Raw genomic sequence first — 19829 nt, forward strand, 5'->3', positions numbered from 1 at the left:
CTTGTTTACAGAGAGGCACCCAGGGCACACCCTTCCCCACACTTCAGCTGCCTCACAGAGCCCCTTCTCAGTGGCTATAATGTTGTGTACACGCTGCTGGGCAAGCTTGAACGCACATGGGGATTTATTTATACTCAACAACCGCAGAGGTCATTTCAAATGCTTCACGGAGATGCCATTGGGTGACTCCAACTTGCCAGAACAAGGCCTCATCGGTTACAGCGATGCCAGAATCTCTGCAGTGGGTACGTGCTCACAGCTGGAACTCCTGGAGCTGCAAACTGGCAACTGGCTGAGCAATGATATTCTGTAAAAAAATGGATAAATGGGCAAAGAAGCCTGGAAATCTAACCCTGATGCTAACTCTTGCTTCCCTTCATAGCCTCTGGCAAGTCTCTTCAGCTGTCCCTGACTTTTCTGCACTCACCTGGAGCATCACAGTTGTGCGGACAGCCCTGGCAGCACCAACAGAGAGAGGTCAGTAAGACCTGAAATTATCTAGGATGGGTGTCCAGCTGCTTGGATGGACAGTCCATGACTGAATTCATCAACAGAGCAGCAGCAAAGCTGAGGGACACGCAGAAAACAGGAGACCTGTGTCTCAGAAAAACATGGATCACAAACCTACTTCACATGGCTTAATGATAGTATTGAGCATGTAGAGCCCAGGATCTTCAAAGGGTGACAAAGATAGCACTGAATTAATGCTCAAAAATCACTTTGGAGGTACAGACACCATAGAAGTACTATTGCAAAGTCACTGTGTCCATGAAATAATAGAATTATTTTCCCCTGTGGCTGGAAATATAGCAACTTTTGGAAGTCATAGCAGATAGTACAGAACAGTTCAATACAGAAACATGTATGTTTACATCATTTATCAAGGCCATCTCCCAGACCACACCAAGATTTTTTTCTGAGCAATTTGTGTATTCTTTTGCCAGCAACCCATAGGATTGGTGACTTCTGAAAATTCAGACTTCCATTTTTACAGCACATACAAGTATCAGTATATTAACCTGCTGAAGACTAAAATACACAGCTACGAGTGAGGAGCAAAAAAGCAAAGAGAATTAAAAATGTACTCTGTTGGCTGCCTCAAATTATTCAGAAAAAATCAATTGTAAGAGTAATAAAAATAAACAGCAGGATCGCTATTTCTGAAAGGCCTCGGGACATACAGGGATAGACAAAAATCACTGAAGCACAGCCTAGGATCTTAGAAATGCCAAAAATGCGTTTGAAACCGGATCAGTTGCAAACATCCTGCCTTGCTGCTGGTGTGGCCGAGCACCCAAAGGCAAGCGGAGGGAAGTCTCATGGGGAGGTGCAGAGCGAGGATTCGGTTGATTTGGGTCAGTTCTGTGGTCCTGCCATGCATCTCCCATAACCTTGGGCGAGCAGCTTAATTGCTCCACGCCTCAATTTCCCGCAGTAAAATTGTGCCGACAATAGGAGCGACAAGGCTTCTGAAGTCATTTCACCCAAAAGCGAGCCTGCAATTTCTGATGGAGCTGGTATACGTCTGTGAAATGGCCACACGGTCTTGCCCCTCTCCTGCCCTTTGTGTGGAAGCTCTCCCTTTACAGCATCCTTGCCGAACAACTTGTGCAGCAGACCCCACGCCGCAGCTGTAGGACAGATAGTAATACATTTCACAGCAGCAATAAAACAACGGGAGCCATAATTTCTTTGAACTCCGGGTCAAACTTGTTGTTAGCCAAGTCTGTAAGAACTCGTATGGTAAATTACATACGTCTCTTTACCAGCAGGATCATAAAATAAAACTTTACAATCCTTCTGAAGGTCATGGCTCTGCGACAAACAGCACGACAGAACAATAAATTCACCCCCAAGACCACCATTTGGTGAGATCTGAGGAAATAAGGACTTTGACAACCTTTATACAAAGTCTTTCTTATTCCTCCTTTGGACCCATCTCCCAGATCTCCCTAAGCATAAAGCAGAGGCTAAAATAACAGTAATAATGACAGTTACTGGTTTCAGTGGCAGCAAAGCCACATTTATCTCTATACACACATTTAATGGAAACAATGACCAAAGTGTTTCTTGGCAAATTAGTCCTCTTCTCCCCCCCTAAAGAAAAACACATCTATAAGCTATTTCCAAAACAATCAATATTAGTCCAGCAAGCAAAACTGTACGTTACATTTCCCATCAAAGCCTTGGCATTCCCTCAAACAAGTGATGCTTTATAAATGAAAGCTACTACCAAACAAACCGGAGAGAGGACTGCTGAGCTGGGCACCTCGCTGCTTTCCCCCAGCTCTGGGGGCCTGAACGCAGGTAATTCAGCTAAAATCCCTGCGCTGCTCTGCTGCCTTTTAAACATTTGGCCCTGTGATGTATCTTTTAAGCTATGCTTGTACAGAAGCTCATACAACAGCCCAAGATTTAGACACTGCCGTGGTATCACAACATAAATCATAAGAGGGAGAACAGCAATCCCTAATATTAACTTCAGAGCATGCATTTGATCTCCTACGGATTTAAAATTGAAAAGATTGAGACATGGTGTTAGTTCCACAGCTATTTTTTTTTAATTCAAAAAAGAGTACTTCAGGATACTTTAATCTTGCACATAGAAATCTTAAGTAAAGGGATTATCTGTGATATTTGTGAAGTGAAAACAAAGGTTTTCCTCTAAACACTCTTGTGAGAGGCTGGCATTTGGTTACGCAAAATTTATGGCATTGCTCTGTTACTCCTAGCAGTGTTGCTCTCCCATCACTCTGGCCTAATATTGCAAAGCCACAGATGTAGTAATTAATGACACTGATTCTTTCCTCTGAAGCTCAAAGTGAAGAAAAACCTGAGAAAAGGCAGCACCGGCTGCTGAGGAACTGAAACTTCACGAAATACTCACCAAAAGGATGCTAGCAGAGACCGAGCCGGTCACCTGGGCTTGAGAGCTGACTGCTTACTGGGCTGAAAACACCCCAATGTGAGGTACTGCACTGCATGTTCAGGCTAAAGGCGATTCCTGCATGCAAAGAATAACAGCTTTTTATGTGAAGAAGTGTCAGGTATTTTATTTGGCTTCAGCCATTGCCAGAGCTGAGATCTTTTCCAACCATACTGATTCTGTAATTCAAAAATGTAGCAAGAAAAACTACTTAAATCTAAAATTCTGGGTGCGTTTCCCTGCCTGCTCAAGTGGAACGACCTCGCCTGTCCTCCAGATCAACTTCCGTTTCACTTGGGGAGAGGAGATTCGAAGGAAATACATGACATTCCACATGGAAATCCCAGGGAAAACACGCCGCATTCCTTGGCAGCACCAGCCGGTGTTACATATACACAGCACGGGGCCAACAATGCCAGCCTGGAGGGGAAGAGCAGCTCCCACCCTTGCTGGGTACCCATAAATCATGCTTCTCACAAGAACCCAAATTTTGGCATTACCCCTAAGCAATATCATCACAGACATGGGCCTCAGCCTCTGCCTTCTCTCTCCCATCACTAGGAAGAACAAGCTATGCTGAAGGCTGTTTCCAAGACTGGACAACCCTTTCTCCTCCCTTCTGAGCCTGCATATTCATCTCATTAGTTGTGTTGGGAACAACCCTGCTCCCCTCCTGCTTATTCTGCCAGATTATCAGGGGTAGTTTTTTGGATGAGCTTTAACATCTACAGGCAACGCCCCCTTAGCTCAACCCTGCCCACCCACTCTCCAACTCATTGAATACCTTTGTATGAAATAGAAATACATGTAAAAGACTGGGGAGACCACTCCTCTTGGACACGTAGTTGGAAACACACCCAGAATCACTCATGGTGCATCCTTGCTACATCTTCCTTAAAAATCTGCCTTTCTGCAATGACTGCAACCAGAAAAAAACCACCAACAAAGAAAACAACTCCAAAACCAAAAAGACCCCAACCCTAAAACCCCAAACCTTTGACATTCCTTCATATACCTACCTATCAAAGGTTCAACCTTTTCCTTCTGTCCTGCAACAACCTCTTACCAAGGCAAAGAATGAAGGGTGGATCACACCAGTCCTTGGTTTTTGGAAGCTGTCACCTCATATCAGTCCCTGACAACCCCTCTCCAAACCTGTTTGAAAAAACCCTGCTCCCCTGCCCTGTAACTCGGGACTCTGCCACATCATTTCATGACTTCTTGGCACCTTCCATTATCTTCTTTTCTACACCTTGTTTTTCTCCTGTCACTGTTTAGCCCCACCTTGCCCATCAGATCTGGCATCTCACAGCTTGATCAAGAACTTCCTGCTGTTGCCAAAAAAACCACAGCCAGCCCAGAGCTGCTGCAGGGATGAGAGCAGAGTGGACAGGAGATGGTTTTGCCATCCACCCACTCTGTTTTCAGCAGATGAAGTTCCAGTTCAAGCACTCTCATTTACAGCAACTGTGACAGAACCAGTGACTAAGGAGCTCAGTAAGGACACCTGCTCATTGCAAGTTATTTAGGAGCATGGTATGGATGAGGCTCTTTGGCAGCTGTACTCACATCTTTCTGCTGAGAGAAGCAATTCCAAAACGTAAAGGCCAGCAACAACATTTAAGACAATGCATTCAAAGGAGAGATGGTCCAAATGCAGGGAGATGCTCAGGTGTAGAAACTCCCCAGTGGTTTCAAAGGGAAGGCAGGCACTTGAAGTGTTTCACTGAACCAGTTACCAACTCAAAACTGTACTGGGAAACGCAAACCAGCAAATGCACCGTTAACACCTGCCTGATCAGGCAGACTGGTGTAACCCCAGCTGGCAACTAAGCACCACTCAGCTGCTTGCTCACTCCTCTGGTAGGATGCAGGAGAGAATCAGAAGAGTAAAAGTGAGAAAACTTGTGGGTTGAGATAAAGGCAGTTTAATAGGGAAAGCAAAAGCACAAGCAAAGCAAAGCAAGGAATTAATTCACTACTTCCCATTGACAGGCAGGTTTTCAGCCATCTCCAGGAAAGCAGGGCTCCATCACGCATAATGGTTACTTGGGAAGACAGATGCCATCACGCTGAACATCCTTCCCTTCTTTCTTCTTCCCTCAGCTTTATATGATGAGCATGGCACCATATCGTATGGAGTATTCCTGTGGTCAGTTGGGGTCAGCTGTCCCGGCTGTGTTCTCTCCCAACTTCTTGTGCACCCCCAGCCTACTCGCTGGTGGGGTGGTGTGAGGAGCAGATAAGGCCCTGACTCTGTGCGAGCACTGCTCAGCAACAACAAAAACATCCCTGAGGTATCAACACTGTTTTCAGCACAAATCCAAAACATAGCCCCATACTAGCTACTGTGAGGAAAATTAACTCTAGCCCATCAAAACCAGCACACAGACAAAGGAGATATTAAAACAACCTTCATATGCAGGGGATGTCTCAGCGCATAAAACAAACACCTCAAAGTAATGACCTAGTGGTGATGTTGTTTGCATGATCGTAAGACGTAAAAGCCCAGCCATGGACCAGACTGAAACATGGCAGGTGCCACATGACATAAATACGTATTTTTAGATACTGCAGGTGCTGTATTTATACAGCCCTATCAGTGAGAACTGTGACTGCAATATTACGAGCGTAATGCTATTTGATTACTATTTTTCAGTCTCTTTCATCTACTTGGAAAAGAAGTCTTCAGGGCTGTTCGGCAGCCACTTCACGTTGTATGTGTGTGGCAATTTACACAGGGTTCATAAGCAATAAGGCTGTTACCTTTCTTTTTATATATATTGTTTATACTGCAGCTGTCTTGGGCTCCAGAGTAGTAAGCACTATGCAAATGACCATTTGCTGGATTGTGTTAATTTGGAAGGGAAGAAGGAAATTCTCAGTTTAAGTCCCAAATAAACCACTTGTTTCCAATTGCCTTAGGCAAGTCACTTGATCTGCCCTTAATCCTGTCTTCAAAACATAAATTAATATTTCTCTACCTGGCAGGGAAGCTGAAAGCATAAACCCATTAAAGACTGCAAGGAGTTCAGATCCTATAGTGATAAGCAATTACTTAATACATACGCAATACTTAGGAGCATATGTTGGTTGTTTCAAAACATAGACAAAAGTGCCTGGTCCGATGAGCACATGAAGTATTTTCTCAATAACAACAACAAAAAAGCAAAGTGACAACAAAATACCACCAATAAACTGCAAGTTGGCTCTGGAGAGATGAATAGACTCTCATCTAACTGAACATTGCTTTCTGCTATGAACATGTGCTCTCTTGGAGACAGGAAACAGATCTCTCCTGCAGAAGCTGTGCAACTAATTTGGGTATGCAGAAAAGGAAACATCTACCAAAGACACTGAAGGAAACACTATGATGCTGAGCGTTACGGTTTTATAACAGAAGAAGAAACCATACAGACTTACAAAACAACCCAGTGTACATCTTTATTGATGAGTCACAAAAATCAAACATCATTCACCTAATTCGTTCCAGCATGACATTTTTCCTTGCTAGGTTTGGCTGAATTTTCCAAGGTAAACAATATTTGCTTTTAACTGGGGGTGGAGAGAATCATGCTTTACAGTAGCCATTTCGTAAGAGCAAGTGCATCACAGCCATGACACTACTTCACAATTCTATAACACTGAATCTTCAAAGGCACTGTGCAGGCATTTAATTAAAGCCTACTAAAGCCTCACAGCAGTCCTGGCTCCCAGTCCATTTTAGGTCACACCTCCTTATTAATATTTCACATAAAACCCCCCACTACCTCCCAACAATGCTTTTTTGGTACCTCCATGGCTTGCACTAGTCTCACGAGAATTTTAACCCTTCAGTTAAGTGGGATTTATTAATACTCCTGAGGAACACTGAAGACATGAACTGCTATCAAATTAACTGCAAGTGTGCTTCCATAATCTGACCAGAACATACATTATTTTCAATAAGCCAGTATTAAATTCACCAAGAGTTTCACTGATACAAAAATGATCTCCATTTCCTACTAAAACAGACTCCGTCGTATCCCAGTATGTTACAGACATACAGTCACACCAGCAGTTTGCTCCACACGAGTCAACTGCTGAGCTACAGGAGACAGGAGTGTGGAAACCTGGGGAAAGGAATAACATCTTTGATATTGTCAACTCCCAGGATGTACTGCAGGTAGCGTTCAAACCCCATTCCGAAGCCTCCGTGAGGAACTGAGCCAAATTTTCGGAGGTCTAGATACCTGTAATTTAAACAGACAGTTACTTTTGCAGCGTGGTTATGTTGATGTAGTTACAGAGAGCTTTTTATCTAGTTTTGCTTTCCATCCTAATTACTTCCCTCTTACCCTAGCCACTGTGGATTTCTGCCAATGCAGCCAATGTTGGTCAGGGGTGTGAAGACGTGCGGTTCCCTGACAGGCAGGATCGTCTTAGCAGAAACCCCAAATGCAAATGCATTTAAAGCAGTGTAGCAACACTTCACCAATATGCTAGAGCCTGTTTTGTTTAGGATTAAGAACTCATTTGGGTACAGAGAACAGCTTTAACGTCATAGTTGTGCTCAAATTGAAAGCATCTTCCTAAGTTTTAGTATCTAAAATATTCCTAGCAGAGGCACAAACCCAGGTTCCTGCAGAAGCACAAAATGTTTCCACTGTCGGAGATGGAGTCGCCTGTTTGGGTTTGTTTAGCCCTTGCCATGCTGGTGCTGAAATCTGCCTTACAACAAATTATTTCATTTTCTGTTTTCTTTTCAGTAGTCTAAGTCATTTCCTTTCCAGTAATTTCTTCAGAAGCCTAAATAAGTCTTGCTGTCTGCTGACTATTCCTTCAGATTTTTTTTTTTACTTTTAAGGTAATGATGATGACTTTTTGTTATCAGTCACTCTTACAGACTGATTCATTTATTTTCACAGTAAGTCAGCAAAAAATCTTGGACATATCTTCTCCAAAAATGAGATCTGGAACAAGACATTTCATTTTGGAGAACAGCACCTGTTGCACAGAGAAAACATTTGGAAGCAGATATCCCAGATATATGGGTGTCGACAAGATTGTGATTGTTTGTCTTTAGAGTTCCCCATTTCCCAGCTGGACTGTAGCTGATGTGATACACAGGAACTGTATTTGCAGCTATAAATTGTCCCCAACAGTTTTATTTCAATAGGAGTGAAAAACATCTCAGTGGTTCTATTGATTTATGGGGCCACTTCTGAGCTCGCTGAGGCCACAAAGTTATTCTTCTTTATATGAATGCACTGGTAAGGGACTGAGTGACTCCAGATGTATTATATGCTTCTAACATTTGTGTATGAATATTTTATTATCCCAGTTTTTAAAAAAATCAAGTACAATTAAATATAGATACATATACATGTTTTACTACTTAGGCAGTGGAGTGGAGGAAATAAAGCACTGTGGAATAAGATTAAGATTAGATTGATTGTAATAAATGGCTTCTTAAATTTTAAATACTGTTAATGAACTGCAAGGAAAAAGTGTTTTTCATAGTGTGTGTGTATATATTTTATATATTCATATATATTTATATATGTTTATATGTAAAATACACATCTCATATATTTAAGTGTACTTGCTTAAATATATATATAAAAGTGTACTTGCTTGGACTTCAAGGTGCTTGAGAATTTTGTTGGCTTGAAGACTACATTTTAACAGAGTAACGCCAAAGTAATGCCACTGATTACTTTTGCTTGCAAAACAGAAATACTCTCCAACCAATTCTACAGCTGCAAGAGATCACCCTGGCAGACTCAGTTTGATAGAATGCCTTTTACCCCATGAAATATTATTTTTTCCTTGCAGTACATTAACAGTTGTGAAAATCTGGGAAGCCCTCTATTACACTCAATCCAATCTTCACGGTTTTGTCCCCAGTGTTTTTCCCCTCGCCTCCACTGCCCAAGTAAATTGTAAAACCAGAAACAGAACTTCTTACCTCTTCCTCCTAGCACTGACACATGAAGTGCACTTATGTCCATACTACAAGTTGAACAGCAGGCTCCAAACTAGGATATACACTTCCTGACCCCTGGAAACCACTGTGCTTTCTGTCTGCACTGCTGGGTGTTAGCCTGGCTTGCTAAAGCTCAGCTGTATCCACGGCATGCCTTGTGATGAAGATTATGCTTAGGATATGAAGGTGTAGGCTGTGCAATGGCACGGTTGTCTTCATCTCTACCCACCTCCTACACACTGCATGAAGAAGAACTTGAGTTTCCACTCATACACTGGGAGCTGCCCCAGGGAGCTCCACTCAGCAGCTTTTCAAGGATATTTGAGGAAGATGATGGTGACTCGTGAAATAGGAAACACCTCATAAATGTGAGGGATGTGGGTGCTGCTGGTGGCAGATCAATCTCTACCAGCTCAGCAGTTGAGAGCACAACTGGCAAACCCGCCGGTGACAGCTCTAGCTGGGATCAACAATTTAAATGGCAGCACAGACTTTTCTGACGATGTCTGTAAGCGCATACCAGGCTGTACTCGGTCTAGCATCTTTTCTCCGCTTTTGCTGGCAACAGAGTTTCTAAAGTCATTGTAAGGAGATGAAATAAATCAGCTTCTTCCAGATGAACAATAACAATAAATTCTACCCTTGCTTATCCGAGGCTTTCATCTGTAGATCTCAAAGCACTTTGAGAAGCCATTTTGGCAAAAGGAGCGAAACAAAACCCATTAAAGTTAATGGAAAAAGTCCATTGAATTAAACGTGCTGAGGATCAAGCCTGTGAATCCTTTCTGATGACTGTGCTTAGAAGCAGCAAAGGAATTGAGAAATTTTCCATTCTTCCCAGATGAAAGAAAAAGTAACTGCCTGCAGATGAAGAGAAAATTCCCTTTAGGCTGGAAAATGCTCCCTGAGGTTTTCCTCCATTCAAGTCTCCAGACATTGGATGTTTCTCACCTCAAAACCAGTCATGGACTAGTCTAGCTATTTCTCCCAGCAGGTCATACTTGAGAGCGGAGCCCTCCATTGGCAACTGGGGCACTGTGCAACATTATTCCACGGGGGAAATACGTTTCTGTGACCCCAGCTAGGCACGGAGTTCATGTTGTGGACCTGGAGGACTGGTAGCTCTTCAGAGATTTGAATCTTACTAAAGTATGTGCTGCAACAACACCCCTCGGCAATGAATTCCAGGAGCTTGTTATGTGCCAAGTTAGAAAAGCATTTCCTTTCATCCTTTTAAAAATCTATATCCTTTTATCATCATCACGGGCTCCTGTGTTGCAAGGCAAGGCACTATGAAGATCAGTGCTATCTTAGTGACCATTGATAAGCAGAATGTATTCTTTTCGGTCTCCTTTCAAAACAAATATAATCTCGATCTTTTATATGACCCCCTTGTTGAAGCCTCCACAGATAGTTTCAAAAAAATAAGGCTCAAAGAACAAAGATATTGTGGTCCACAAAGCTGAATACTCTGCTGGAAATTTGAAAAAAAGGGAAAAAAAGGAGGGTAATGAAAAACTAGTAGTGAAATGTCATTTGAAAGACCATTTTGTTGAACACTTCAGGAAACGAACATGCCAAATATTGCCAGGTTGTGATCCTGGATAAAATGCTGTCTTTGGTATCAGACAGCTTCTGCTCTGCTGCAACTTTCTGGGAATCCACAAAAAAAGCATTCAGGGAGGTCAACATAAAACACTCCCATTGAAACGAGGAGGGTTTGGGCATGTTTTGGCTGGCTTCAGCACTGACTTTCTGCCTGCCTCAGTATCCCCAGCACAGCGCTCCAGTTTCTCCCCAAAGCAGGAGAAATAGGACTAGCCAAGGACAGCGATGGGCTACCTGTTTTTGCTGGGCTCTGAAGGAGGTTAAAGGCTGGTATGAATGCTGTCACTGGCCATGGATTGCAAGTGGCTCCCCAGCGCTGCTGTTCCTTAAGTCCAACTCCTCCTTTCTACCTGGCCACACATGGACCCAACAGAACATGCTGGCATTCACACTTCAAAGAAAATTAAAGAGCCTAACACAGCTCAATCGTCTCCATCTAAAGCAGAAGGAAGGCCAAGACAACATAGTAATATGCACCTGGAGGCTACAAACAGGATGAGGGCCCCTGTTTACAAAGCCATTTACTCAATACTCTCTGGTCACAGAAAAAGCAAGTGATTTCCCAGAGTAAACTGATCACCCAACTTTCCCACCTCCCTTTCACAGACCTCTCCAAGTCTGGCCAAGATCAGCATCTACAGCACTGAGCTCTTTTCTATTTACAGCTCAAAGGAAGAAGTGTGAAAATAAGATAAAATAACGCTGCAAAATCAAGCCAAATCCTTTTGCAACTCATATTTTTTAAGGAAAGAAACCTGCACAACAGGAAAGATGGAGTGAACTGAAGAAGATTCAGAGGACTTTGACCATGTCCTTTTATCTACTTTTTAAAAAAAGCTTTCTAAAAGGTAGGAATGGGCAGACACACAGCAGTACTTCAGTTGCCTCCTAGCACAATGGTTCTGCCACAAACACGGCACCCCTGAAGCTGTCCTAGAAGCAGTCAGTCCTCAAAATATCCTCATGTTTAGTGAGAGAAGAAAACAGGTAGAAACAGAGATACAGCAATATAGAAGGGGTTTCAAAAGGGACCACATCTCATAGAGCTGCTCCTTCTAAAGTCAGTAAATATTATATTTAAAAAGAAATGACTCAACTGTTTTTCAAGGAGTTTGTGAGCCAGCTTTGGAGACTAAATTCAATCACTAAATTGGAGGAGATTAATTTCAGTCTCTCCTCCCACCTGCACTGAAAAGATGAATGCTGGCAAACCACCTACCTGTTTTCTGGCAGATTCTGGACTGTAGTCCAGAAGCATCCAGGATAACTTCTTTCCTGCACCAGACCCTGCAGTTTTAACCTTCTCTGGGAACTTACATCACCTGTGATGGAGTGGAGGGAATAGAGGAGGACAGAGTCTCCAAAGTGAGAGCATAGGAGGAAAAAATTTCCAGACTGCAGTTGCTACATATGACGTGAAAATGCAAATAGGTGAGGGGTAATGTCTTAATCTTCTCTCTTGAGGGAAGCATCAGGCAGGGCTGAGCTATCTTAGTAGTGCTGGAAGGCTCTGCCACTGAACACCAGACTTCTTCAGGCTGCATCTCAGCATCTAACCACACAACTGATCATCCTTAGTCAGGATCAAGGTCATTATTCAAGGTCAGGCTTGATGGGGCTCTGAGCAACCTGATCTGGTAACATTGTCCCTGCTCACTGCAGAGGGGTTGGACTGGATGAGCTTTAAAGGTCCCTTCCAACCCAATACATTCTGTGATTCTGTGAGGATAATCCTTAGTCTTTCCCTCAGATGAAGTGATACGGTGTATTCTGGCCCATAAACGCAAACAATAAAGGAAGAAGTTTCGTTCACCCTGTTTGCAAATGGATGTAAAGATCTGCCATGCACTGAGCTGTTCCTAAGTGATTTCATATTGTGGGAAAAGGAGAGTGAAGAATCCTACACAGACACTGCTTTTTTTCAAGGTACCCTCCCTAATGTTTATTTCAAATTCTGCAGAGTATTTGAATCTACTCTTCTACATTTAAAATTCTCCACACTATCACCTCTAAGTAGCTGTGACAAAGTACATACCAAGAAACACTTGTTGAGAGGAACACTAGGATCCTTCTGTCGTTTTAATAGGCTAAACCATTAATTCAAAGGTTGTTCTGTCTCCTTAGCAGGACAGTTTTAATTGCTTCAACCGCTTTGCTAGGGAAGATTTTTCGACCCATTTGCCCTGTCAATTGCAAAGGGAGTTACTCATAGAGCTGTTAAAGGTCACAAATTGCTTGTGGTTCTGTAACCTGTTTATCTCATGCAATGGCAGTCAGAATCTATTCAACATGGAACACAGTTTAATGATATAATATAAAAAATCATTGATGGGTTGTAAATTTATCGACTTTCACGCAGTCCTGAAAGGAATGACCTGTGCTGTGAGTGGACAAATTGGGAAGATAAACTAAGTAGCATTAGATTAAACTGTGTTTAAATGAACTGGCTGTTCCATTTAGACTGGTAGCGATGGCAGGGCAAGTGGGTCAAGAGACATCCCCTCAAGAACAGGATCAAAAAAAATGAAACAGTTGTTTAGAGTCTCAAAAGAAGAAATACAGCTTGCAGACCAAGATAGAGTCTTACCATTGGTAGGCATCTGCGAGTTCTAATCTGTGGAACAAAAAGAAAAGCCCTTGTAAGTAAAGGAACAGAGGGGATCCACACAAGCAGCACTTGCCTGGAAAAGAATGCTACAAGAAAAGGGAGTTCAAACTCAGTTTAAAAAGGAAAGGTGGGAAATTAAGGGCAGACACTATTAGTGGCTGTCAGTTCTGGTAATCGGTGGACAATCTTGAACAGATTATCAGCAAGCTTCTTAAAATGTAAAGTTTGTTTTGCCAATGTACAGGGTTGATCCCAGCTTCATGCAAAGACTTGTGTATATTCTTAACTTGAAGCATATCAGTAAACTACTTGTGAATGTTTGGAGCGTACAGGCCTGAATATTAAACTTACAATGACATGTAGCCAATCTCATTTATGAGAGTCAAAATCTCTTCACGTGTGGCTATGTGGCTCCCCTCCCGTACTGAATAAAACCACCAAACACCCATGCCTTTATTAATGTGTGCCAACTTCTGTAAAACTACTAAATAAATTAAGTCTTTTTCTAACTGCCACCAGTGCACCCTCTCCCCTTTTCCTGCCCTGGCGGAGTCAGAGTGAAATTGTTGGGTTTTTTCCCCCATTTCTCTGAACACAAACAGAAAACTGTAGGCAAAGAAAGCCCACTTCTCTCATCTTCCGTGCATTGCAGCTGTCCCTGACTGGGACTCGGGGAGCTATTGTATGAAGTGTGTACGAGGAGACAAGAATCCCATTCTTTATCTCTCTTAGCTATGCTGGGTCTGCAGGAAGTAGAATTTAAAAGCCTTAACAAAGTATTTGGGCTCAGCACATCAAATCCTGAGTACTCAAAATTAAGAAAAAACATGTGAAAAGAGGTGTTTTTCCAGGTAATTTTCAGTGTGGAGCTGTACTTTAGGGTCACTGAAGACACACCCCATTTGTAGCTTGACGTATTTCCTATGACTTTCCTGACTAAGGGGAAATTCTGGCTTCAACCTCCACAAGGACCACTCCTGCAGCCCCACACCTCGAGGGCTGTGGACTCCAGCTCTCACTAGCAAAAATTTCAAGTGAAAATGTGCAGCAGGGAACATTGTACTTTGCTTCAGCTGAAGCATGCCTGCTCTGGGAGAGTTTGCAGGGAGAGCAACAGGAAGCATGGGGAATAATATCATCCTACACCACAAATTGAGAACCAATGTTCTGGTGATTTTAATTGCCTTTTGGATTCATTACGCTGAAATGGATTTTGCTCTTCTCCACTGATTAGATGTATCTCTGTGAGCACGTAGCTGATTTAAGCAACAAATTCATTCCCAATGTGCAAATGGTGTTATGCTGGGATTAATCCTCCTCCAAAATTGCTCTGCACAAGTGTACAAATGGCAAAAACAGACGTACATGAGTTATGAAAGGTTCTTTTGAACAATCAGACAGGATCCAGGGAGTAATTGTCTATGGAGAATCACCCCATCTATAATGCCAGTTATTGTTAACTAAACAGCAGCTTTGATATTCTGACAATGAATTTGGCCTAAAATTACGCAAAGCCACACAAACCAGAACAAAGCAGCAGGGAAAGAGCCCATATGCCTCTGTAAGGGTCCCAGGGACTTCCAACGAAGCTTCCCACCAAAGTGCTAGCAAAGAACTGTATTCTCTTAAATGATGCCACCGAGGCCAGCTTCATCACAGCTAGCAAAGCTTCCGACCAAAACTGCCATTCCTCAGTTACACAATGTGATGACAAATACATCTAAGCTCTGTCTACGTGACAACTTCCACCTTCGCAATCCACTCTTGGCCACAGAAGCTGTGAAGAAAAGGACTGAGGACGAAGTGCCTCACACCAGACCTGGATAGTCCCAGCAGAACTGAGGCATTCTGCTCCCCTGGTCTCCTAGCATCAAATAAACTCCTCTTCTGTGATGAGCTAAAACAGAGAGACAGTTTGCATATCTACAACAGCAGTGTAAGAACTTCTTCACCGGTTTGTAATCACTTACTCAGATAAATAGCTCAAAGACAAAAATAGGCTTCTTTTAAATAGCGTTAATTGCCCTTCCACTCCTCAATCTTGCCAACCACTGAGGCTGCTGAAACCCCTCTTGGTCAGGCTGGTCTGGCACCTGTGGGTTTCCCATACCTCTGTAAGCGTGACTCGAGGAAGGGCAGTCGCTCCTCTCTCAAGCTGCCTCCACACAACTCCCCTATTCCTGGTACAAGGAGATCAACAGCTGCAACCTTAAAAGAAAGAAAACTAATTTAAGTCATGCCATATAGCCATACAGAAGTATAGTTGACACTGCTGGTTGGTTGTGAAAAGCTACTGTAATTCTCCCATGCACAGGACACTTAGGTAAGTATTTGCACGTGCTTGAAAAGTCTCTTGTCGACAGGAGAAGGCTGTGAGGGAACTTTACAATGATAAACATTAGTAAACCCACAGAAAACTTAAACAAGTGCAGTGATGTTCTAGACTGAGGACATCTACAGCAGGTGGTGTGAACTGAATCCTACCAGGTTACTCTGGTGACAACCTGTGCACGCAGACAAGCCTGTGCAGGAAATAAAGACACATGGGCAAGTTTCCTGAAGCCCCGTTTCCCTTCAAGTTTAAGCTGCTCTGATGCTGTAACTTGTGGTTGCCCTCTATCTGCCCCCATTCCTTGATCCAGCTCTGGTGGTAATGACACCAATGGATCACTGGCACTTACATGCTGGATCCAAGTGTTAGAATCCCACTGTTATCACCCATGCTGTTGGGTTTCAGCTGACTGTCTTCTCTGTTTTGTTTTCTAGGGTTACTACTCATATCTCACAGCTGAACTGTTGCTAGAATTAAAACCACTGAAGTGACAGTGGTACACAGTGAGTAGTTGCTTTTTTAGCAGAAGCAATGCCTCAGGTTGTCTCAGTTCAATTGGGAAATCACACCTTCAAAGCATGAGACTTGTAGAAAAAGAGCTTACTTCTGTCCATCTGTTATTTGAGGATTACATGGATTTGAGGATTACCTTTGGATGACAGAGAATCACGGCCTGCTTGGAGCCATGCAATTCTAGGCATTTCACCCAGTAATACAGAAGTTTACCAGGAAAAGAAAGAAACTATGGCAAACTTGTCTTAAGGGCCTTCAATCAAAACTTAACAATCTCCAACTCCTGAGTCTTCCTCCTCCTGTTTTTCCTGCCTTGGGGATTCCTTCTACAACAGGAAAAAAACTGGACAGGATCACCTGATGGTCATGTCTCATCTTGGACTTCCTGAGACAAAGCCCAGCAGAAGACTATCCTCATCTGTCTACCTATCGGTAGGCTAGGACACATGCCTAGCCAAAAAAACAGTGGAAGAGTGACCCATGGACTCACTGTGTGCTGTGGTTCATCTTCATTGTCCCGCATGTAGAAAGGTTTGAGGTCATATGGGTAGTTAATCACAAACACAGGAACCTCACCACAGTGCTTCACCAGGTACTTTTCATGTTCCGTTTGGAGGTCAGAGCCCCACTGTAAAGACAGCAAAAGGGACCTGGGATCCTGCTTTGGTGCACCTTGCCTGTGGCAAGAGACACCGCAAAATCTCTGTGTAGGAGAGATGTGCAGCTTTGAACAACACAAAACCAAGCACAGCAACTTCTCCCACAGCCCATAGAGAAAATTTGCTAAGGAGACAGTTTCATAAGTTTTAAGGAAGAGAAAAGTGATGAAAATAACACAGTTTAACTTCCACAGAACAGGGCCAGATCATCCCTGCATCAAGCCCAAGCATCTGGCATTGAATCAGAAAAAACACAAACAAACAACCGAAAACCCACATTCTACATAGCTTAAGGGAAATAGGCACCTATCCAAAATCAGCTTACTCAAGTCAGCAAATCAGCCTTATTTCAGTATTATGGTTGGTATACAGAAACCAGCATTGCTGGGCTGACTGTTCTCTTCCCTGCTGTGTCCTGTTACATGCTACATTAATTCTCACTTAAGAAAACCAAGCATCCTATCAACCGATTCTTTGTTATCGGAAACCTTGGACATTTGCAATCCCCTTTACTTGTCCTTTCTTCCAGTGATGTTATAAATTCTGTGGCTTTTGACTAGAGACTTCCAGCCCACTATAGGACGTGCAAAGAATATTGGGGGAGTGGAACGGATAGAGGGGAATAGATGTTCTGCAGACGTTCCTCTCCTGAAAACATCCTCATTTCGCTGTCTCAGATCAAGGTGGTACAGGTACAGGATCTGAGGTTCTACACCCACTTGTACGCAGAGATGAGACAGTTACCAAACCGGCCATGAAGGTGGCTTCAGCCAGAGGGGTTATTTTCCTCAAAGCATTAAAACGAGAGAAAGATTAATCAGTGTACACATGAGATGAGCACCACCAGTGCTCTCCCTGCTGGTGTGTGTGTTTAAAAGTGTAAGAAAGACAAGCATGTGATTCTCTTTCCCAGGCAACATCTATGCTTTGGAAAGACAAGGGATTCCCTTTACTTACATCTAGATTACCTGGTATTTTGACATGGTTTTGGCTTATTGGTCCTTGCCAAACTTTTGATGCTATCCTAATATCATTCCTTTATTTGAAGACTATTGCAGCAGCTCTCCTTAGATGACTGCTACCGCATCCACAGCACACTCAGCAGTACTTGCGTGCAGGAAAGAGAAGGGTTTTTGCCAAAGCCTTGGTCCTTCAACAGCAAACTCATCACTTCCTTCCCTGCAAATGTTATGTGTTCTTCTGCTACAGATCTCACTCCTTATATTGCTCCCATTTCAATCCCAAAGGGCAAAACTAATACCTGGGTTACGACTGAGCAAACACCCCAGGAGGCAGATAACCTGTGTGAAGTAACAACTCTTGTAGTATCAGAAAGAGAGAAATAAATGAGATTTACAAAGTTCAGGGTGGCTGTGTGCATGAACAGGCACAGGGACAACCCACCAGGCAATGACCTACCTCTGGCTTGAAAGTGAAAGTTTGAGAAGCTCGCTTCAAAATTTCCACTGCTTCATTGTAGGAAATTCTGCAATAGGAGAAAAAAAAAAAACCCAAGTCTTTAAGATAACTATGAAAGGAATAACAAGAAAGTTTTCTGGCTAAGTGCCGCACTGGAAAATTAAGGAGGCATTTCCCCACCACCATGCCAACTTGTGCTCTGATGTCAGACTTCCCAGCAATGCTGCTCTGGACAGAAACCAAAACCCATTTTGTATGGCAAGAACCCTATGTTTTCCTGTGCTTCAGCCACATGCAGGGCAGGAAGCGCTAAGCTCTCAAGGCACTTTCCATTATTGCAATGATGGATTTCAGTCAGGAGTGAGTTCTGCGGAGAATCGCTTCATAGAAATGTGTGGATTTTTTTTAAGAAAACAACGTCCCATCATCGGCAGAGCTCCAACAGCACTGCTCTACTGTTCAGGATGGTTAGGCAAAAATAACAGCAGAGTGAAAAGGGCTTGTAACTCAAACATTTTCATTTTACTTTGCAAAAATCGTAAGATTTATTTGCAGCAATGTTTCTCTACTCCTCTGACAGATCTGAAAGCAGATTCTCCACTGACTTCCACTAGTACAAAAGGGCAGCACACTATGGCAGAGCAAACAGAAAAAGTGCAGTGAAAGATGCTGCAGGCTTGGTAACTGGAAATCAAGACTCAGTGGAAGATACTTTTGATGACAAGTTTTCTGCATACCAAGCAAATGTTGTGGACAGAGAGAAGAAAGAATAATCCCATCACAGTAATTTCACTCCTCTGTATCATTGGCTAAATCCAATTATAAACCAAATTCCTTAATGAGCCTAAGCTCTGTACACTCAGCTACAAAGCTTCTGAGGAAGTACCTCGGAAGGAACACGCCGCTCCATGTGTTTGGGTTATGCGAAGCCATGGTATGAGAGATTTATCACTGGCACACGTTCAACACATGTTAGTGGTATGTGTGAGCTAGGAACACCCCAGATCTGCCAGCAGAGAGACGAAGAGGGAGAGAGAGATGGGCTGACTCACTCTCTTTTTTCTTGGACCATGGGAGAAGCTGAGTGCAACTCTGTCCCCTAGGGAATATCAGTGTGGTCCAAAGACAGAAGGACTGAAATGGGGAGAGGGTGACTGCACTGAGGTCTCCCATGGTGCTTATGAAGGCACGAGGCACATGGGGGTATCTATCATGATCCTGTTGCCCGAACGTGGCTGTAGCTGCTTAACAGGAAAAGCAGTGCTGGGCTGGGCTGAGCAGCCTGACAATGTTCTGTGGGATGGAGAGCACCACTATTTGAAGAAACAAGCAAAAGTAGTGAAGAGGAGGTATTCTTGGAGGCCAAGGAAGGCAATCAAGACCCTTCAGCTCTTTAGCACATAGAGAACTGGGAAAAGGAGTTGCAGAAGCAATTGGGAATAGAAAACCAATTGGGATTTTTAAATATAAGGAAATGAGTTTCACAAAAAAGGAGCCATTGTAGTGGAAATGTGAAGGAATGCAGAGAATCAAAGCCAAAACCAAGCAAGATGGTGAGGAAACCACTGCGTAAGTACATGCTGGAAGGAGAATACACTGATAGAAAGAGGATCTGGTCCAGGGAAGCAAAAGCCAAAGGCCAGCAGATTCAGATGCCAGTCTCATGCAAAGATGACAGGATAATGGTGAACAGTACAAAGGGAACTGCAGTTCATACACTTTCAGAGACATTATGATAACCCCAAAGACACTGAGCTGGGAAATAAAAAGAACATATGCAAAATAAGAACTCTTTC

At 43.1% G+C, this 19829-nt stretch overlaps 1 protein-coding gene across 1 annotated transcript in view; it reads right to left on the bottom strand.

The window, feature by feature from the left end:
- Nucleotides 1-6646: 6646 nt before the first annotated feature.
- The window catches only part of NARS2 (asparaginyl-tRNA synthetase 2, mitochondrial (putative)), a gene marked incomplete at its 5' end in the record, with an annotated part of 20762 nt that continues 7579 nt past the window's right edge, over nt 6647-19829 (bottom strand). Inside the window, 5 exons of the mRNA XM_010192897.1 lie at nt 6647-7158; nt 13090-13116; nt 15221-15318; nt 16446-16583; nt 18034-18100. Coding sequence (XP_010191199.1) covers nt 7014-7158; nt 13090-13116; nt 15221-15318; nt 16446-16583; nt 18034-18100 — 475 coding nt within the window. The remainder of the gene's footprint in view (nt 7159-13089; nt 13117-15220; nt 15319-16445; nt 16584-18033; nt 18101-19829) is intronic.

The sequence above is a fragment of the Mesitornis unicolor genome, unplaced genomic scaffold (genome assembly GCF_000695765.1).
Source record: "Mesitornis unicolor isolate BGI_N332 unplaced genomic scaffold, ASM69576v1 scaffold19509, whole genome shotgun sequence".
Classification (NCBI taxonomy): domain Eukaryota; kingdom Metazoa; phylum Chordata; class Aves; order Mesitornithiformes; family Mesitornithidae; genus Mesitornis; species Mesitornis unicolor.